The sequence below is a fragment of the Mastomys coucha genome, unplaced genomic scaffold, assembly GCF_008632895.1.
Source record: "Mastomys coucha isolate ucsf_1 unplaced genomic scaffold, UCSF_Mcou_1 pScaffold22, whole genome shotgun sequence".
In the NCBI taxonomy this organism is placed as follows: domain Eukaryota; kingdom Metazoa; phylum Chordata; class Mammalia; order Rodentia; family Muridae; genus Mastomys; species Mastomys coucha.
The window spans coordinates 131,469,240-131,491,211 of NW_022196905.1; the positions used below are offsets into that span (position 1 = coordinate 131,469,240).

The 21,972-nt window shown below is 48.1% G+C and overlaps 1 protein-coding gene across 9 annotated transcripts in view; it reads right to left on the reverse strand.

Annotated features, from left to right (window-relative positions):
* The window catches only part of Zan (zonadhesin), a 100,246-nt gene that overhangs the window by 43,534 nt on the left and 34,740 nt on the right, over positions 1–21,972 (reverse strand). For 8 of the 9 annotated variants that reach the window (XR_004109638.1, XM_031338351.1, XM_031338348.1 and 5 more), the window contains 15 exons: positions 20,328–20,504; positions 16,790–16,995; positions 16,154–16,295; positions 15,093–15,340; positions 14,830–14,994; positions 14,111–14,235; positions 12,354–12,652; positions 7,568–7,785; positions 7,060–7,201; positions 6,454–6,671; positions 5,744–5,885; positions 5,154–5,374; positions 3,589–3,730; positions 2,996–3,213; positions 159–300 (listed from right to left, as the gene is read on the reverse strand). Coding sequence is in view for 8 of the 9 variants with exons in the window: in XM_031338351.1 (XP_031194211.1) it covers positions 159–300; positions 2,996–3,213; positions 3,589–3,730; positions 5,154–5,374; positions 5,744–5,885; positions 6,454–6,671; positions 7,060–7,201; positions 7,568–7,785; positions 12,354–12,652; positions 14,111–14,235; positions 14,830–14,994; positions 15,093–15,340; positions 16,154–16,295; positions 16,790–16,995; positions 20,328–20,504 (2,805 nt within the window). In the remaining variant the exon portion in view is untranslated. The remainder of the gene's footprint in view (positions 1–158; positions 301–2,995; positions 3,214–3,588; positions 3,731–5,153; positions 5,375–5,743; positions 5,886–6,453; positions 6,672–7,059; positions 7,202–7,567; positions 7,786–12,353; positions 12,653–14,110; positions 14,236–14,829; positions 14,995–15,092; positions 15,341–16,153; positions 16,296–16,789; positions 16,996–20,327; positions 20,505–21,972) is intronic. The other variant, XM_031338346.1, reaches the window with a different exon arrangement.

Below are 21,972 nucleotides of genomic sequence, written 5' to 3' on the forward strand. Positions count from 1 at the left end.
GTGGTACCCCATCCCAGCCCCACCCATGGATGCTCCTACTCACTCCCCACAGTGGTACCCCATCCCAGATCTTAAAAGCCCAGAGTACTGAGCTCCTCCCCCTCCTGATGCCTCCAGCCGTGAGCACGCCCTCCCCACCCTCGCCAGGGCTCCCTTACGGATACTGGTGCAGTTACTGCTGCCAGCCTCGAGGTCCTTGCAGTAAGTCCCCGAGGGACACTGGAAATTCTGGCACTGGATGGCCCCTCCCATGCAGGAACAGCTCTGCATACAGCCCCTGTTGATCCAAGTCTTATCTGCCTGCAGAAGCCAAGGGGAAAGAAAGGAAATCAGAACAGAGGGACTGCTGGTTCCAAGGAAACAGCCTCACCTTCTGTTTGAAGGGCTGACCTTTGCCCTCCCTATAAGCACATGCCACATCTATCCTAAACATGGAAGGAAGAGATTTGGGGGACATGCATCTCGGGCTGTGGGCATAGCTTAGTGGTATAGAGCATGCCTAGAACCCTGCCCTGAGGAGTTGAAAGTGTGGCTAGATGTTAGAGCTTAAGCCTATAATCCTCAATTGGTGGCTTGGGCGCCTAGCTCAGATACAGAAATCTGTAGAACACTTGCCTAGAATCCTCTAATAGGAGATTGGTTAAGAGGTAGAACAATTGCCTAGAATTTTCCACCGAGGGGCCAGGGGCCTGGTTCATTATAGAGAATCTACTAGGATTCCCCCATGAGGGGTTGGGGGAGTCTGTGGTTCAGGGGCAGACCTCAGTCCTCAAGTGCTAGGTAATGTAACCTAGTCTCATATTCCTGGGAGGGGACAGGAGCGTGGCTCAGCAGGGGAATACTGGCCTAATATGTTCTAGGACTTCCTTTATTTTATTTATTTATTTAGATTTATTGACATGGGGTTTCTCTGTGTAGCCCTGGTTCCTGAAACTAGCTGTGTAGACCAGGCTGGCCTCAACTCAGAGATCTACTTGCTTCTGCCTCCTGATTGTTGGGATTGAAGGTGTGCACCACTTTCTAACCTTTATCCATTCAGATAGCAGCATCCCAAGTAGAGAAAAGCAAAAGAGAAGAGGCTCGCTTTCTTATTTGTTTTTGTTTTGAGACGGGATCTCACTTTGTAGCCCTGCCTGTCCTGGACTCACTTTGTATACCTAGCTGGTCTCAAACTCACAGAGATCTACCTGTCTGTGTCTGTGTCCGTGCCTGTGCCACTGTGTATGTGTGTGTCTGTGCCTGTGCCACTGTGTGTGTGTCTGTGCCACTGTGTATGTGTGCGTCTGTGCCTGTGCCACTGTGTATGTGTGTCTGTGTATCTGTACCTGTGCATATGTCTGTGTGTCTCTGCCTCTGCCTCGTGAGTGCTGGGCTTAGAGAAATGTGTCATCCTCTGTACCAGTTCTATAGCTTGGTCTTCAGGTAGGACTCCCAACAGTAAGAGCAGATGCTGTCTCTGCCTCTGTTGCCTGCCTTTGAATTCCTTTCCTGCTACTGAGCTGCTCATCTATCTTCAATAGGAAAGGATGCACCTGGTCTTACTGCAGCTTGATAAGCTAAGGCTGGTTCATACCCATGGGAGGCCGAGGAGGAGTGAATGGGGAAGGGAAAAAGAAAGAACTGAGAGGAGACGAGGGAGGGGAAACTATGGTCTAGATGTAAAGGAAATAAACAAATGAACTTAGAAAGAAGAGGAAGAACTGTGCCACCATGCCCAGTACAATACTAGTTTTTAGAACAAATGTGTGTGCGTGGACATGTGCGTGTACGTGTACATAGACACGAGTATGTGTTTGTGTTTTCTTTGGCATGCCTATAAATAGGAGTGCATATATCTGTAGAAGTCAGAGGGAAACCTCAGGTGTTGGTCCTCACCTACAGCTCTCTCCTTCCCTCCCCCACTTTCCTGTTCTGTTCTTCACTGCTGCTCATACAAGACTATCTAGCCCTTTGGTTTCTGGGGATTCTCCTGTCCCTGTCCCCCATATCACAGTATGGGGGAATTAGAGACAGATTGACACGGTTTACATGGCTTGTAGGAATTCCAACTCAGGTTCTCATAGTTCCACAGCAAATGTTTTCACAGTGAGCCATTTCCCAACCCCCACCAACCCCACTCTCCAACCCCACTCTCCACGCCCACTCACGGGAATGAGAAAACCTTGGGCGTCTTTGCAGCCACACTCAATTCTGGGCACACACTCGTCGTTACTCAGGACATAGCCAGGTTCAGACACAGCCCTCCGTGCAGGTGGAGGGGGCTTTGGGGCTGGCGCCCATACAGAGGCCATCGGGGTCCGATGCAAAACTTGGCAGGGGGAGACCTGTGCCATTGGTAGGGCACCTGCCTAGAAGCCCCCATCAAAGTGCTTACAGAGCGACTCCGTGGCATCAGTCAGGCCTCCAGTCCTCCTTTGGTGGCCTGGGAGCACAGGGCAGTGTACACAGCTTCTGACTACATATGATTTGCCTGTGAAGGATTAGCTACGAAGCACTCATCTAGCATGTTCCAGAACCTGATCAACCTTCACACTCCAGAGGCAGCCATGTACACAGACAGGTGCATCCCAGATGGACGTGGCAGAAGGAAAGAGAACGTTGCCCCAACTGGACTTTTCAAAATGATCTTTGTGTGTGGGTGGGCGCATTTATGTATGCGGAACTTGTATGTGTAGAAGTCAGAGGATGATCCTCACCTCCCATTTAATATGGAGACAATGTGTGCTCTCTCTCTCCCCTCCCCACTTTTTGGTTGTTGTTCTTCTCTATGAAGCACACACCACAAGGAGCTAGCCCTCAAGTTTCTTGGGGCTCTCATGTCTCTGCCTCCCATCTCCCAGCAGGAGCCCTGAATCACAAGCCCAGGCCACCCAGCCAGTTCACATGCGCTACAGAGATTCACACGCAGGTCTGCCTTCTTTCTGTGCTTGTACCTTACCCACTGAACCATCTCCCCAGCGCCGCCCCCTGCATCCCACTCTCCGTGTCCACTCACGGGGATGAAGACACCCTGAGCGTCTTTGCAGCCACACTCAATTCTGGTCACACACTTGTCGTTAAGCAGCACATAGTCAGGCTCACAGACACAGCCCTCCGTGCAGGCGAAGGGGTCTTTGGTGGTGGAGCCCTCACAGTGGCCTTCTGGGTCCAAGCAGGAAGGCTGACAAGAAGGTAGACAGTGGGTGAAGCTGCTGTGGGCGGGGCACTGCAGAGCTGTGGAGAAGAGAGAAAGCTGGGTTAATGGAAAAGATTAGAGGGGCTCAGGGAATGGTGGCTATGGAGACCAGGTGTGGCTGAACGACCAACCTTGAGGGTTTTTTTCTCCCTTATAGTATTCATTCAACAAACATTTACTGAGCATGAGATGTGTGCTAAGCTCCAATGAATGAAGTAATAAAACGGGTCTTCCAGTTTGTCATGGGATACTAACCATGCTTAGGAGAGACAATGCTGAGAAAGGACCAGATGAGTTATAGGGTCCCAGAATCTCTCCTCTATCCCTGATCTCAAAGGCCTGGGGAACTAACCTTCTCGCCCTGCCTCCCAGCCCTTTAGTCATGAGCATGCCAGCCCCGCCTTCCCCCTTACTGATATTGGCACAGTTATTGGTGCCATCCTCAAGATCCTGGCAGTAAGTCCCTAAGGGACACTGGAAATTCTGGCATCGAATGATCCCTTCCATGCAGTTACAGCTCTGGGAACAGCCTCTGGAGGTCCAGTTCTTGCCTGCCTGAAGAAGCCATGGGGAAAACAGAGAAAATGAGGAAGAACAGGCTGGTTCGAGAGACACAGCCGCACCCACGGTCCGAAGGGCTTCAATCTTCCCTCCTTATTTGTGGATTCAGCATCTAGTGTGTCAATCAGTCACGGGGGGGGGGGGTGCAGAGGAGGGAAAGAAAACCACTACATCTTGTCAAGATGTGGTGGCACACGCCTTCAGTCCAGGCACTCAGGAAGCAGAAGCAGGTGGATCTCTGTAAGTTCTAGGTCAGCCAGAGCTGCACAGTGGGATCCTGTCTCAAAATGACAAAATCAAAATCAAACAAATGAGCCAATGCTGCACCAGAGGCTGGAGGTACAGTGCCTGTCTGGAATCCTCCTGTGGGAGTACCTCCCATTGAAGGGAATGGCTCGCTGTTAGAGCTGGGGCCTAGAATCTTCCAACGGAAGCCTGGCATGTAGCTCAGCCACACAACACCAGAGTAGGACCCATCTGATAGGCAATGGTGGGAGGTGCGGGTGCAGCATGTACTGGACGTAAAGAACCTGTCTAGAATTCCCCAGTAAGGGGCTTCGGGTGTGGCTCACAGAGAGCCTGCCTAGCCTATAGCAGGCCCTGACCAACCAAGGAATGATGACATCCTGATTGGAGAGAAGGAGAGGAAACTAGAAAGTGGCCACCAAACCTATTTTAAAAAATTACATACATACATATATACATACATACATACATACATACATACATGTGTTGCTCTCCACAGACTAGTTCATTCTCATCTCCTGGAGACCCACCTGTATTTACCTACCAGGCGCACTATGAGTACAAACCACTACAATGGCTTTCGTGGGTTGTGGTAATTTGAACCTAGGTCCTAATAGCTGAACTATGATTGGTGGCCATTCTTGGTTGTTAACTTGTTTACATCTGGGATGAACTAAAACCCAAATGACTGAGCCCACCTATGAGTGACTTCCTTTCTTAATCAAATCATTTGAAAACAGAAGACCCACTTCTAATCTGGATCTTTGAGGTGAGAAGATTCACCTTGAATGCGGACCACATCTTGCTGGCAGCCTATAGTAGGGGCACAGAAGAAGGAAGCTTTACTCTCTTTGTGTGCATGCTCTCTCTAGCAAGTCCAGTCCTTCACTCCCATTAAAGCCTACTTCTTAGGGATTCCAGGAAATACTAAATATCAGTCTATGCCTGGGAGATCCAGGCTCATAGACTAAAAACGACTAGATTCTTGGACCTTCCACTTATAGGCAGCCAATGCTGGACTAGCTGGACCACACAGCGTGTGTCACTCTAATAAATTCCCTTTCTATACACAGTCATTCCATATGCTCTGTTACGTTAGAGAACCCTGATTAATACACACAAGTGACTGACCCACCGAGCACTTTCAAACCCACTTTCTATACCAACTCACAGGGATGAAGCCACCCTGGGTGTCTTGGCAGCCACACTCAATTTTGAGTACACACTTGTCGTTATGCAGCACATAGCCAGGTTGACACATGCAGCCCTCTTTGCAGTCAGAGTGGGCTTTGGGGCTGATGCCCTCACAGTGGCTGTCCGGGTCGGAGCAGGACGGATGACAGGGGGGCAGGCAGTCTGTGAACTGGCTGTGGGCAGGGCACTGCAGAGCTACTGGGTTGAAGGAGAAGGAGGTTAAGTGGAGAGAGTAGAGGGGCCCCAAAGAATTCAGAAACCAAGCTGGGTAGAATAACCAGGAGATCTTGGGGCTCCCCCCACCTTGATCGTACATTCAGCAAACATCTACTGACAGTGGACTACATGCCAAGACATAGAGAAGAAAGGAGGAAGAGTGTGGGAGAGTAGCCATCCAGAGGCTGACATTGAGAACAGTCCTAGCTCAACCTGAGTACAAAGGCTTTTCTACCTAGGGTAGCTCTTGGCCCTGTGCTTTAGGCCCAGAGGGCCCAGGTCCTTCTTGCCCTGCCTCTGACTTTTCCTGCCATGAGCACACCCTCCCCACCTTGCCCATGGCTCCCTTACAGATTTTGACACAGTCACTGCCACCATCATTGCTGTTCTTGCAGTATGTCCCTGGGGGACACTGGAAATCCTGGCACGTCACGGTCCCTTTCATGCAGGTACAGCTCTGGGTACAGTCTTTGGATATCCAAGTCTTGCCTGCCTACAGAAATCAGGGAATAAGGAAAGGATGTGGAGACTGAAGGGATGCTCTCGAGAATCAGGCTTAGCCTCATGCCTGAAAGACTTACGTATGCTCTCCCTACCTTCAAGTTCCATATCTATTCAGTCAACCAAGTACCAATAGAAAATCTCTCTCTCTCTCTCTCTCTCTCTCTCTCTCTCTCTCTCTCTCTCTCTCTCTCTCTCTCTCTGTGTGTGTGTGTGTGTGTGTGTGTGTGTGTGTTTAAACAGCATGTGGGGCTGTAGGTATGGTACCGAGACAAACAGCCTGTGTGGAATTCCCCAGTGAATGCATTGGGGTGTAGCTGAGCTTGCCTAGATCAAATCAGACAGGGAGCGCTGCACGGTTCAGAGTTAGAAGGCTTGCCTAGAATCCCAGAGTGATACGCTGGGGCAAGGCTCATCCTTAGAGCATGTGCCTGCTGTGTACCAGGCCCTGAGTAGTCTTCGCATTCCAGAGATAGCTGTACAGACAGGAGCACCCCAAGCAGAAACAAGCGGCGGGAAGGAGGAAGGGGACCCCAAACCTACTTCCCACGCCCACTCACTAAGATGAAGGCATGCTGGGTGTCTTTGCAGGCACACTCAATTCTGGGTACACACTTGTCCTTGTCAAGCACAAAGCCAGGGTGGCAGAGGCAGCCTTCTTTGCAAGTGGAAGGGATGTTGGGGCTTATGCCCTCACAGTGGCCATCCGGGTCGGAGCAGGTAGGAGGACACGGGGGAAGGCAGTTGGTGTAAATGCTGTGGGCTGGGCACTGCACAACTACGGGGAGGAGGAGAGACAGGTTACTGCAGAGGTCCAGAGGAAGCACAAACTACAGAAAGCAGGCTGGGCTGAGCGATGAGAAGCCGAGAGCACCCTCGTTCTTTGTTATCCCCCCTCGGCAACTGTTAACTGAGCGTGCACTGCCTGCCACACCCTTAGAAAAGAAGAAGATAGATCTCCCAAGGGGATGTGGGAGACTGACTTGAATTAAGGGACTTAAACTGAAAAGGAACACAGCCCAGCCGTGCATACCCAGAATCCCTCGCCACTGTGGTGCCTCCTATCCTCCATCTCTTAGGCCAGGGGACTAAAGGACCTTCTTGCCTTGCCACCAGTCCCTCCAGACATGAGCACACCCTCTCTACCTTCCTCATGGCTCCCTTACTTATTTCGACACAGTTACCGCTGCCCTCTTCATTGTCCTGGCACTGAGCTCCTGAGGGACACTGGAAATTCTGGCACTCAATGGTCCCTCCAATGCAGACACAGTTCTGGGCACAGTTACTGGAGATCCAGTTCTTGCCTTCCTGCAGAAGTCATGTAAAGAGAAATATAGTAAGGGGGGCAGGGAGAGACAGCCTTCCCTCCCATTGAAGGACTTATATTTGCCCTGTCTGTCTGCGAGTTTCACCTCTACTGAGTCAATAGACCACAGATGGGGAAAAAAATTACATCTGAGGCTGGAGGTGGGGTTCAGGAAAGAGCTCCTGTGTAGTCATCCCCCATCAAGTGGCTGGGGACATAGTGCAGGGGTAGCGCACTATCTTGGCCTGTACCAAGCCCTGACCAATTTTCATACTTCAGGGCCCTTGATCCAGACAAGTTCATTCCAGTCTGAGAGAAGAATGAAAAGGAAAAAGTTACCACCAATCCTACTATCTCCTCCCACTCACCGGAATGTAGACACCCTGGGCGTCTTTGCAGCCACAATGAGCTTTGAGCACACACTTGTCATTTTTCAGCACATAGTCAGGTTGACAGATGCAGCCCTCCTTGCAGGTGGTGGGGACTTTGTGGCCAGAGCCCTCACAGCGGCTGTCTGGGTCCGAGCAGGAAGGTAGACAGGAGGGAAGGCAGTTGGTGTAGTGACTGTGAGCTGGGCACTCCAGAGCTATGGATCAGAGGGAGACTGGCATCAGTGACAAGGGCCAGAAGGGGCCCAAGGAAGCAAAGGCTGCAGAATCCAGGGTGGGCTCAATCAACAGAAGTTGCCTCCCAGCCGGGCAGTGGTGGCGCACACCTTTAATCCCAGCACTTGGGAGGCAGAGGCAGGCGGATTTCTGATTTCAAGGCCAGCCTGGTCTACAGAGTGAGTTCTAGGACAGCCAGGGCTATACAGAGAAACCTTATCTCAAAAAATCAAAAAGAAAAAAACCTTGCCTCCCATTTTATTATTTATTCAACATTGGCTGAGTATGAGCTGTGTGCATAACCCTGAAGAAACAAACAAGAAAGTAAACAAAAAACCCAACCAAACAAAGTTCTTGTAAATTAATGTGGGAAACTTATCCAGGTCAGCCAGTAATAGCAAAGTGCGCTTGTGTCTTCGGTCACTAAGTACAGAAGACACGGACATGCAGGACATACAACTGAGGACTAGCTGTTACCTCCCCTCTTCAGGTCAGCCATCGGGACTCTGGCAGTCTCTGCTTGGAGGCTACCACCTGAGGAGCTAAGACAAAGGCCTTCTGCAGACTGTCAGTTCTTCCTTGAAGCAGCTGCCTGGAAATTCACACTGAGATATGGACATGCCTACTGCCTGGAGACTCTGAGTTGCTGGGATCTTGGAGCCTGACTTCTTCTGCAGTGTTTATGTTATGCAAATATCATGTAACCTAGAGATTCAGTTTCAGTTTCTCATGTACCTATATATATGCTGCATATTCTAAGTAAAGTACAAAACTTTGATTGGGACGCAACTTGGCTTTGTGTTTTCTCTTGTTCTTGAACCCTATATTTCAGGCCCTTTAGTCCTTCGCCTGAGAGAACCCAAGTTCGTGAAGCTGTGGGACAGTTTCAACTAGGTATAATGAGGCCACAGGGCAGTGAGAGAGACTGTCAAGACTTTAAAATGGTCTTTAAGGGAAAGAGCTATGTGTGGTTCCTCGTAGCTAAACTACCAGCACTGAAGGGACAAGGCAGGAGGATCCAGAATCAAGGCTATCCTTGGCTACGATCCAGAATCAAGGCTATCCTTGGCTACGATCCAGAATCAAGGCTATCCTTGGCTACGCAAGTGAGTTTTAACAACAGAGAGACAGGTCAGCAGATTCCCCAGCAGGTAACAGTGCTTGCTGTCAAGTCTAATGACCGGAATTGAATTTCTGGGATCCACACAGCGGAAAGAGAGAACTAACTCCCAAAAGTTGTCTTCTGACCTCTGCATGTCTGTGGCTACACGTTTGCATGCATGTACACATGCATGTTCATGCATATACACAAATAATAAATAAATAAATAATATAATAAACAAAGAAAAATAGAGAGTGAGCAAATGGAATATATACTGCATTCGTGGATGGGTAGAGTCAGCAATACGCTGTTCACATCAGCTCTCCCTCAGTTAAACTAACTTGCTCTTTCCCCAACCCATTGCTGAGGATTCTAGGCCGTCACCCTACCACTGTGCTCTACTCCTCGCCTGGAGTAGAAGCCTGTATCAGAAGCCATCGAGAGATGGTTGAAAGTATACTGGAGGCTGTACACAGGTCCTATGACGATTCTATGCCATTCTATGTCCAAAGGGACATAGACATCCTCAGATGTTGCTACCCTTGTGGTTCCTGAACCCAGTCAGAACCCTATTGATATGAAGAGATAACTAAGTTAATAAATAATAATAGTAGTAAAAATAATAGTAATAAAGTTTTAGTCATTCCTTGCTTTACATTTTAAGATATTCTTTTACTTTTATGTGTATATGTGTGTGCATGTGTACATGAATGCTTGTGTGTGGATTTGTGTGTGTGATGTGTGTAAGGGTGCTCACGGAAGCCAGAAGAAGGTATTAGATCTCCTGGAGATGGAGTTACAGAGATTTGTAAGCCACCTGATGTGAATGTTAGGAGCTGAACATGAGTCCTCTGCATTAACTGCTGAGTGCTGAGTCATCTTTCCCATCCCCTTTAAAAATTTAAAGGTTCTTGATTTATGATGAGGGTTACACAATTTTAAAGATCCTAAAAGTGCCTTTGCCTCCTGAGCCATCTCTCTGACCTTAATTTTCCTTCCTTTCTTCCTTCCTTTCTCTTCCTTCCTTCCTTTCTTCCTTCCTTTCTTCCTTTCTTCCTTCCTTCCTTTCTTTCTTTCTTTCTTTCTTTCTTTCTTTCTTTCTTTCTTTCTTCCCTTCTTTTAGTTATACAATGTAGCCAGGCACGCTGGTATCAGAGGATCGGAAGTGTAAGGTCATGTTTGGCTCCCTAGGAAGTCTGAGGCCAGTCTGGGTGGATGACCATAAGGAAACAGTATTTTCTAGACAAAACAGGGCACTTGTATACATTGACTCACAGTGGTTGGGATAACATGCACAAGACTTGCACAAGTTCAAGTTCAACAGAATCTCAGCATGGAGTAGGGAAATGTGAATGAACCCCACCCCTAGCTGAAGAGCTACTCGCAACTGATACCTGATAGGAGACAGAGTCAGTTTTCTTCAATAGCATAGTTCCTGGGAGGTGGAATGCACTCCAATGGATGCCTACACCCCTCTCCCCGCCCCCGCCCCCGCCAAAGAATTACCAAAAACAAAATAAAACAACAACAACAACAACAACAACAACAACAACAACAACAAACTAGCCAGGCAGTGGTAGCACATGCCTTTGATCCCAGCACTTGGGAGGCAGAGGCAAGTGGATCTCTATGAGTTCTAGGCCAGCCTGGTCTACAGAACAGTCAAAGCTACACAGGGAGACTCTGTTTTGAAAAACCAAGAAGAAGATATAATACATATAAGTGTATGTGCATACATATATAGTTTAAATGAAGTTATGTCACTTGGGCTGACAATACTTAATAGACTAACAGAAACCTCAGTATCAGGTGTGAGAAACCCCTTTGGAGTTGTTGGTCAGTGTGGTGGTTTGAATATGCTTGGCCCATGGGAAGTGCCACTATTAGGAGGTGTGGCCTTGCTGGAGGAGGTGTGGCCTTGCTGGAGGAGGTGTGGCCTTGTTGGAGGAGGTGTGGTCTTGCTGGAGGAGGTGTGGCCTTGTTGGAGGAGGTGTGGCCTTGTTGGAGGGGTGTGGCCTTGTTGGAGGGGGTGTGTCACTGTGGACGTGGGGCTTTGAGGTCTCATACATATGCTCAAGTCTGCCTTGACTTGATTCAGAGCCTCCTCCAAGGATGCCTGAGGAAGAATCTCCCTCCTGGCTGCCTTTAGCTTAAGATGTAGAACTCTTGGCTCCTCCAGCACCAAGTCTGCCTACATGATGCCATGCTTCCTGCCATAATAATGGACTAAACCTTCTGAAATGGTAAGCCAGCCCCAATTAAATGTTTTTCTTTGTAAGAGTCTCCTTGGTCATGGTGTCTCTTCATAGCAATAAAATCGAGACTAAGACAGTCATGGACGTCCAAAAGATGCCCAACACCATGTAGGCTACTGTCCTTGCCTGCCCTCCAAAGGTAAAGGTAAACTCCATTTGCTGAGGACACGTGGACTTTGGATACAGTACTGGAAGCTCTGAGCTGGATCCTATCTGGAAGCCTTCTCCCCAAGGACGAGCTTTCATAGCCCAAGCAGGTGCTCTGCAAATTTCCAAAGAAGGAAGGAAGGAAGGAAGGGAGGAAGGAAGGAAGGGAGGGAGGAAACAACCAATAGTCCTACCCAGCTGTGACATCTACGAATCACAACGACAAGCATGGTAAGATTTCCCATCGGTGCAATAGTGGCACTTGTATCTTGGCAATAACCAACAGCTGTCTAATTGGACTTACGAACTCCTCAACAAGAGGGAAAACACGCCTGGTACTGGAAACCGAGCCTGGGGCTAGCAAGGTCATGGATCTTAGCAAAGAATCTACCACTTCATAAAACTAGAGTAATTTTGAGCTGCATTCTAAATACTTATCCTTTTACCCACCGGTAAGTGTAACTCTCACCCCGCATCAAAGACTCTTTGCAACAGATGGAGACCATTACAGATAATCAAAAGTGATCAAATGTAAAACACCTGCCCAGACCTATCTGATAAATCTGCATTATAACTCCTACAGCTAAGGCTTGGGGACATTGCAGAAGAAGAGACAGAGAGTCCTAAGGGTCAGAGGGCCAGGGAGTCTGCTGTGAGACTGTGTCTCCTAGAAACAACAGAGAAGCTGCATTCATGATGCTTTTAATTATCTCCACAAATGAACCCCCTAACTGATTATCCAATACCAACAGGTCAGCCCTGAAACCATATAATATATGAATCATATATAGGGGAGATGGCTGTACTGAAGAACAGCATATTAACATGGACTTCTAATCTCCATATGCACCTGCTCCTACACACACACACACACACACACACACACACACAAGTTTTTAGGGTATAGTGGAATACACCTATTACTCCAGTGTTCCAGAGACAGAGGCAAGAGAACCTTGATTTTGAGGCCAGCTTGAGCTAGACAGATGCATGGGGAATGATGTGGTTTAGGTGTAGCTATGGGACAACTACAGGAGAGACTCACGGCAGAAGCTGCTGTTCCTCCAGATGGGTGGCTTAAGCCCCTGGTTCTGGCAGGTATCTTCAAAGGACTGCAGAGCATCACAAAGAGCACGGAAGAGTTCTCTGAATTCACAGAAGCTGTTCATACACTTCAGCAAGAAGGGCCTGACGGGTACCCCGGAGGAACAATGGGCCCAGGCAGGACCCTGGAGGGCAGTCAGGCAGATTCCCTGGGCTTTCTCAAAGTCAGCGGGCCTGCATTTTCCATTCATGATCTCCTCCTGTTCCACTTGGATGTTCTGCTCTTCCATTTTCTGGCAACTAGAATGGGAAAAGCAAGGATTCAGAAGAGCTGGGCAAGGTGGTATATGCCTGCTATTCCAGCACTTGGAAGTGGGAGGCTGGAGAGTCAGAAGGTCAAAGCTGGGGGCTGGTGAGATAGATCAGCAAGTAAAGCACATGCCCCCAAGTCTCACGACCTGAATCTGAGCTGGAGCCTACGTAACAGAGAGGGAGGGAACAGACTCATGCAAACTGACCTCTGACAATGCACCGTGGCACACAGACACACGCAACAGAATTCGTAAAACTAAAAGATAAAGTATGAAGTTCTTCACTGAGGCTGGAGAGATGGCTCCAGGGGTTAAGAACTTGGTCTTACAGAGGACCCACGTTCGCTGTCCAGTATACACAATAGTTCACAAACATCCATAACTCCAGTTTCAGCAGATCCAATGCCCTCTTCCAATCACCATAGGTACCAGACAAATGCACAGGTAAAATACTCATATGTATAAAATAAACAAAACAAAACAAAACAGATAAATCTTTTTTTTTTAAAGTTGTTCACTGGGTGATGGTGGCAGATGCCTTCAATCTCAGTAGATGGGAGGCAGAGGCAGGCAGATCTCTGTGAGTTCGAGGCCAGCCTGGTCTACAGAGCAAGCTCCAAAAGAGCCAGGACTACACCAAGAAACCCTGTTTCAAGAAAACACAGAGAGAGAGAGGGCGAAAGAGAAAGGGGGAGAGGAAGAGAAAGAGAGAGAAAGAGAAAGAGAGAGGGGGAGAACGTTGTTTAAGGTCATCCTTAGCTATGGGAGAATTTGAGGCTGGTGTGGAATACATAATAGGACTCTGCCTTAAACACACACATTCAAGTATGCATGCACACACCCCACACACACACACAGGAAAGGTGATGGCAACATATCTGAACAGGTAAAAGTACTTGCTGATCCAAGATTCCACATGTGCACCATGGCACGTTAGAGCCCATATTCACACACATGTCATATATACATATTAACAATACATAAAATAAAATGAAAGTTGGGAATATAATTGCAGGTTAGGACTCTTGCCTGGAGTGTTTGAGATCCACTATACTACAAAAAGAAAGAGGAGGAGAAGAAGAAGGAAGAGGAGGAAGAGGAGGAGGAGGAGAGGGAGAAGAGGAAGAAAGAAAAAGAAAGGAAGGAAGGAGAAAAGAAAGTTAGAAAGAAAGAAAGAAAGAGGGAAAGAAGTTAGGAAGGAAGGAGCTAAGTGTGCATGCTTGTAATCCCAGCCTGCAGGAGGCAAAGCAAGAGGACATTGATGAGTTCAGGGCTAATCTGGTTAATCTGTTAAATTCCAGGCCAACCAGAGCCACACAATGAGACCCTGTCCTGAAAGGATGGAAGTGAAGAAGGGAGGGAGAAGGGAATGGAAGGAAAGGAGGAGAGGGAAGGGAGAGAGGCAAAGGGAAGAGAAGAAGGACGGATGGGCTTAGAGGACCATTACTTTGCGTCAATGTTCTTATCTTTCCAGCTGTTCATGAATTCCTGCTCATCCTCAGCTAACTCATCACTGGGTGTCATGAGCTCATCCTCCTCTTCACCGTTGAAATTGCCACACACGCCGCAGACCTAGCGGGCAGAGGGGAGCCGGTTTTCAGTGCCATGGAGATATGGGCTTTTGCTCTTCTTTGGTGCTCAGGTTGAAAGCCAGGGCCTCGGGCAGGTGTTCTACAAGTCGGCTACGACCTTCACTGCCTTTTTCAGTTTTTATTTTTATTCTTTGGAAACAGCGTTTTCTGTAGCCCAGGCTGGCCTCCAAACTTGATGTGTAGCTGAGGATGACCTTAAATTATTGATCTTTCTGCTTCCAACTTCTAAATACAGAGATCACAGGCTTGTACTACTACACACAGTTTATGCACTGCCGGGCTTCCTGGATAGTAAGTTGGCACTCTTTCAAAAGCAATAAAACCTAAGCCGTTTAGTTTTTGAAACACAGTCTCTCTGGGTAGCCTGGAACTTGCCAGTTTAGAAGCATGTGCTGAAATGCCAGCCTCTAAGGCATTTTTCATTGATGCACACTTGCCATCCCTGCATAGAAAGGAACATTCTGTTTCCTTCTTCTATGCTAGGGAATGACCTCTTTGGTGTGTGAAGAGTGGTATGCCTTTCTACACCCACAATCCACCTCCCCAGCACACAGCCAGGTGCTTCCCTGCTGACCTTCCCACTAGAGGATGCAGGGATTTTGACATCTAAGAAATTATTGCTCTCAAACTTGACTTGAATTTCATCCTTAATTGTGACAATGGTATAAACATCTTCAGCCACGACACTGACTCCTGGGATCTGGGTGGTGGTGGGAAGGATGACCACTGAGTCGTTGATCTGAAGAGGAAGACAGAACCATGAAGAGGTGGGGGAACCGGAGACGCTGCTCCCAGTGTTCACTCTTCTTCCCAGTTCAGGATTAGTATCAAGCTTACGAGGACTAAATGGTCTTTCTGAAGAGTGATGTGGGAGTTGAAGATGTCAATGTACACCTGATAGACATGGAAAGTCTTGTTTTTGCCGTTGTTTATGTTGGTCTTGGCGCTGATCGTGAAGAAAGGCAGGTCCATGCTGGGGTGGCACACTTTGACCAAGACGTAAGTACATGTGTCTTGAATAGGATGGCTATGATCATCAAAGCTCACAATCTGGGAATCCTCTGAGATGTGACACTCTCCCATCTCTGTGGAGAAAGAGGTGGCTGAGGGATCGTGCCAAGGCCCGTAGGAACACCATCCATCCTTCTCGCTGCCTAGTCCAGGCTAGAGAGACCCAAGAATGAGGGGACACATTTAAGCCAAGCAGTATGGTGGTGGCAGCCCATGACTTCTGATCTCAACTTTGATCGCAGAGGCAGGCGATCAAATTCAAGGCTGGCCTTGGTCTATAGAGACAGCCAGGGCCACACAGAAACACTGTCTTGAAAAACAAAAACAAGGGAAGGAAGGAAGGAAGGAAGAAAGGAAGAAATCAAAGTCCAAAGATCTGCTGGCATAAGGCTTGAGGGCAGATAGGAATTAAAATATGCTATGGGAGAGCAGGTGTGGGGCCAGTGAGACTGGTGCGCACGAAAGGGAAGCTATAGCCAAGCCTGATAACCTGAGTTTGATTCCCAGAATCCGCATGGTGGAAGAAGAGAACTGATTCCCATAAGTTGTGCTTTGGCTTTCGTATATGCACAGGTGCATGCACATCTCCCCACACAAAATAAATAGCTAAATATACGTTTTAAAACATGAAAGAAAGAGCTAGGTATGGTGGTACATGCCTGCAATCCCAACACTTGGGAAGCAGGCATAGGAAGATCAGGAGTTCAAGATCAGACTAGGGTGGGAGGTGAGGGGATGGCAATTTGAGTTCTGCCACAAGTCCTTCAGGTAAGGCTAGACTATGTCAGACTCCTGTATGACATGGGGTGTCAGAGGGAGGTGTGGAGGACTAGGAGAGCCGCCCCTCGTGACTGAAGGGACATCCCTTGCAGCATAGACCCGCTTACCTGCAGCGCAGTGCAGCAGCCCTTCCTGGCGCAAACACACCCGGTTGGCCTCACAGGACGTTGGGCTGCAGGTGATGTTGTTGTGGACTGAGCATGTGCAGAGGGTGGTGCAGGTCTTCTCTGTGTACCAGCTCTCCCCCAACTGTGGGGCATGGCCATCATCAGCAGAGCCAATAGGAAACTTGGAAACTAGAGATGGGTGGAGCCCTCCCCAACCCAGAAGGGTAACTGCATTTGGTCCCTCCCCTTCCCTCATCTTTCTCCTTTCCTCCCTTCCCTTCTCCTTTCCCTCCCCTGCCTCCCTCCCTTCCTTCCTTTCTCCCCCGTGGCCATCTTCCTTCTATCTAGCCATCTATCTTGTCTTTGAGACGGACTCTAGCCCAAGCTGCCCTCGAGCTCAAGACTCTTCAGCCTTCCAAGGGCTGGGATTACAGGTAGGTACCATCACTTCCGGGACTTGATCTTGATTTTTTTTTTTTCTCAGCCTCGCAGCAGCAGCATCTAGCCCTTGTCCTCACCCCCACCCCCACCCTGGGCTCTGTCCTGCCCCACCTCTTCTTGGGCTCTTTTCTCTTGCTTCCCCACACCCACATGAAGCCAGAAAGGGAGAGCATCCCCTGCCATAAGGCCTCTCACCAGGTGGTAGGAGCCATCCTGGTCACTGCAGCCACACTGTCTGAGGGGCACACAGGTGGTTCCACTCAGGATGTGGCCACGCTGGCATTCACAGCCCTCTACACAGGGCAGCATTGGGCAGTCTCTTGGGGTGCTTAGGGTAAAGCAGGTGGCTGGGCAGGAGTTGGCACATGGGTTGTAACTGCTCTTGGGTGGGCACTTCAGAGCTAAAAAGGATGCAAATGTTAAGGAAGGTAGAATGGCTAGCTCCTGACCTTGGGGTAAAAGTTCCTGGGAAGGGTCTCATTGTAGCCCAGGCTAGCCTTGAGTTTGCTATGTAGTCAAGTATGACCTTGAGTTCCTGATCCTCCTACCTCCATCTCACCAGTTCTGGGATGAAAGGTATGCGCCACCACTGCTCGACTCTATTTCATTTATTGATTGATTACTTGATCAGTACAGGGTTTTGCTCTGTAGCCCAAGTTGGCCTCCAACCCCTAATCCTCCTTGTGAAGCCTCCTGATTGCTGGGGTTACAAGTAGGAGCTACCATTCCTGGCTGTCATGGCTCTACTGTGAACTATTATTTAGCCTTCTGAAGAAAGTATGGCCCAGGTATGGCAGCACACACTTGTAATCCCAGCTCTCAGGAGGCCAATGCAGGAGGACTGCCATGAGTACAAGGCCAGTGTGAGATTTATGTAACCCTGTCTGAAATCCCATGCTCCTCCTCAGAAATGAAGAATGAACTGGTATGTACTCCAACATGGATGATCCTGGGAAATCATGCTACGTGAAAAGAAGCTGTTTATCACAGGACACGTTCTGTATGATTCTTTGTGAGCTGTATGTGTGTGGATACGTGTAGGGATGGGTGTATGAATGTGCAAGGATTTTAAAGTCACACCTATATTAAAGATTATTAAAAATATTAAAATGACACCTAATCTTAGGTGCTGTCCACTTTTTTTGAAAGGGGAAAGAGAGAGAAAGAGAGAGAGAGAGAGAGAGAGAGAGAGAGAGAGAGAGGTGACACAGGAGAGACAGGCATAGACTGACTATGTAGTCCTGTCTGGTCTGGAGCTCCTTATGTAGCCCAAATTCCTGACCTTAAATTCCTGATCCTCCTGCCTCCCAAGTGCTACGATTACAGGTATCTCTCACTATGCCAATTCTTACAGGAAGTTAAGTGTGTTGGGTCAGGGCTGAGGGGGTGTGGGATGGAATGTTAATAGGTCAGAGTTTCAGCTGGGGAAGAACAAGTTCAGGTGACAGACGGTCATAGGGGTTTGGTGGTTATAGAATAAAATGAATGGCCTTCTTACCACTGGATTTTGTACACTTAAAATATGTCCAAAATGGTTTTGGACACTCTATACAAATGGTATAACATATGATCCTCCGTGGCTTCTCTAGTGAGCATAGTTTTCAACATTCATCCATGTTGAGCTGGGATTTCACTTTTTATAGCTGCATAATTACATGAACATGCTATATTTTGCTTACCTACTCCACAGTTGATAAGACATTTGAATGATTTCCAGTCTTATTTGTTCTTAGTGGGGCCTTGCTAGCTAGTGCAGCCCAGCCTCAGCTCTCCTTGCCCCTGCCGCTGCCTCCCAAGTACAGGGTTACAGGCTAGCAATTGTAGTCCAGACTTTCGCCCACTGGTTGGCTGTGATGAAGGATGCTTGTGTAGACTTTTGAAAAGTGGAAATTTTTGGTGGTGTCATGTGATGCAGACTCATGTGATGTTTCAATAAAGCAAGACCCGTGAGAGGTCACATGGTATTTGAAGAGAGTATAAGTTGGACCCAGTGGACAGTGGCAGGGGGCTGGCATAGCTAGCTTTGCCAGCTATTTTCCTGTCTTCACTGATCTTCATTTCATTGAGGCAGGGCAGAGAACTTGAATTTTGACTGGTTCTGGTTGCTCCCGCTGACTTGTGCCAATTTGGCAGAAGCCTGCTGTTTCTGCTGGTTTGTGCCATGGCTGTTCATTCATGTTTGATGAACTGATCTGTTGGTATCTGACATGACTGAACTGACTTGATCCTACATGAACACTACAATGATCTATCATTGAACACTACAATGATGGAAAAAGAAGGATGTAGGTCTCAAATCCCAACAGTCAAGACACTGTTTGAGAACACCATAGAGTATGCAGAGAGTTCACGGCCAATTTTGGCTATTTAACAAGGGTTTGTCTTAAAAACCAAACAAATGAGATTGGGAAAATGGCCAAACAGGTAAACTAGAATTCAGATCCCCAGCAACCACATAAAAGCTGGGCAGATGTGATTGTCTACTTGTAACCCCACAACTCAGGAGGCTGAGTCGGGGGTCTCAGAGGCAAGCTGGCTAGCTAGACGAGTCCACCAGAGAGCTCCAGGTTTGCTGAGGCAAATAAAATAGAAAGAGATCAAGGAAGACACCCAAGAGTCAACCTCTGCTCTTTACACACACATTCACACCTGCATACATGTGTGCTCACACATGTGAAAACAAACATACAGGGGCAGTAATGGATCAGAGGGTAAATGTGCTTGCTGACACTCTGTTCACCTGAGTTTGCTCCCCAGGACTCTCATGGTGGAAGGAGACAGAGAACCAACTCCTACAAGTTGTCCTCTGACCTCCACAGGCACACCATGGCTTGTACATACATGCACACATGAAAAAGAAAAGAAAGGGGGTGCATACCCACATACTTGCACACCACACACAAATTCACATGCAGCAAAACGCAACCAACCCAAACAGAAAACAAAATACATTTAAAACCATTTAAAGACTGCCTCCAGCCAGGAGGATGGCCCACCCCTTTAATTCCTGCACTCAGGAGGCAGAGGCAGGCAGATCTCTTTGAATTTGAGTCCAACCTAATCTATATAGACAGTTCCAGGCAGCCAGGGTTACATAGTGAGACACTGTCTCAAGATTAATTAATTAATTGAAAACATTTTTAAAGGGTTTTATTAAAAGAAGTGGCCTGGGGGGGAGGGGGGACAATAACTAGACGAAAGGCCTTTTTTTTTTTTTTTTTTTTTGTATTTTTGAGACAGGGTTTCTCCATGTAGCCCTGGCTGTCCTGGAACTCACGCTGTAGACCAGGCTGGCCTCGAACTCAGAAATCCACCTGCCTCTGCCTCCCAAGTGCTGGGATTAAAGGCATGCACCACCACCGCCCGGCATGGAAAGCCAAATTTTTGATGAGATAAAAATCAGATGGAATTGGGCATGATGATATACACCTGGAATCCAGCTCTCCTGACCTACACAGCAAGTTTGAGGCCAGCCTGGGATTACATGAGATCCTGAGATTCTGCCTCAAAGCAACGGCAACAACAAAACGACAACAGCAAACAGAACAGGAACAAAAGAGGTTCTGGCTACTCTTAAGACAAGCCAAGGTCAGAGGCTGGACGAAGCTGAATGAGGAGGAGGAGAGAGCTCCCTGTGGTGTGTGCAGACTGAGGAATTTAGCTTTGGGATAGGGGAGGACACGGTTCTCAGGATTCCCCAAGGGCTGAAGGAGCTAAGGGGATGGTCACTCACGGCAGAAGGTGCTGTTGCGCCAGGTAGTCACCTGGCCAGCCTGGGCACACAGAGATGCGTAGGCCTGCAGGGAGTGGCAGAGGGTTAGGTTGTCTCCGTTGGTTTCACACTGGCCATACACACAACTGGAGAAGCTGGCCTGCGGGGGCACCGCCTCGTGGCAATTGGAGAAAGGCCCTGGAGGACAAGATAAAATGGGGGAGAAGAGGATGAGCCCAGTGAGCAAGCTGAGCCTTACAGCTAATTTAGGGGATTTGTTTGTATCTTATATGTGTGTGCAGGTGTGTGTGTGTGTGTGTGTGTGTGTGTGTGTGTGTGTGTGTGTGTACCAGAGGAGACCAGAGGACAACTTCAGGTGTCATTCCTCAGGAATCATTCACCTTGAGTTTTAATTTTATTATTATTATTAATTCCACATATAATATGTATGTATGTGTGGGCACATGTGCTGTGTATGGCATGTGTGTGTGTGTGTGTAATATGTATGTATAGGCACATATGCTATGGCATATGGAGGTCAGAGAACTACTATGTAGAGTTAGTTCTTCATCCAAATGTACATGAGTCTGGGGATTCAACTCAAGTTGAAGTAAGCAGCTTTACATATTGAGCCATCTTATTGGCCCCACCCGTGTGTGTGTGTGTGTGTGTGTGTTGTATGTAGAGGCCCATGTGTCACAGCACACCTTCAAAGGTCAAAAGACAACCCACAGGACTCGGGTCTCCCCTTCCACTTTATGAGTCATACGGATCAAACTTGGGTTGTTAGACTTGATGGCAGCAGGCACTTGTATCCTCTGAACCATCTTTCCAGTCCTCCATCTTGCTTTCTGAGACACAGTATCTCATTGACCAAGCTGGGACTCACCACCTCGGCTAAGCTTGTTAGCACCTGAGCCCCAAGGATTCACCTGTCTCTGTTCTCTCAGCACCGGGATCATACATATACATGTGTGCCGCCATGCCTGGATGGTTGTTTTATTTATTTATTTATTTATTTATCATCATCATTTTGTGGGGAAGGGTGCATGCATACCATGGCACACCTGTGGAGGTCAGAGTACAACCTGGTGGAGTTGGTTTTGTGTGGGGCCCAAGGGTTGAAACCAGGTCTTCAGATCTGATGATAAGTGCGGTTTCTCCCTGAGCCTTCTCTCCAGCCTCACATTCAGGCTATTGGGCTCTACTGCTCAAACTCAAGTCTTGTGCTCCAAAGACAGGCACTTTTCAACTGATCTATCTCCTCCGCTCCTGCCCAGCTAACTTAATATCCACTTGCATCAAAGCCTGGATGTAGTCAGGCATGGTATCACAGGCCCGTTACCCCAGCACTTGGGAGAATGAGGCAGGAGGATCACGGTGATTTTAAGGCCAGCCTGAGCTACATGAAACACTCTGGGCTAAAACTGAGACCTTTATCTGAAAAAATAAACAGGAACTGGAGATGTAGCTCAGGCTGGCCTTACTTGGTGTGCCCTGGATTCGGTCCCCAGCACCACATGTACTGGATGTGGTGGTGAACATCTGTAACCCCAAGCATTCAAGAGGTAGAGGCAGGAAGATCAGAAAGTTCAATGGCTACACAGTAGGTCCAAGGCCAGTCTGAGATACATGGGATCAAGACTCAAAACAAAACAATGACAAA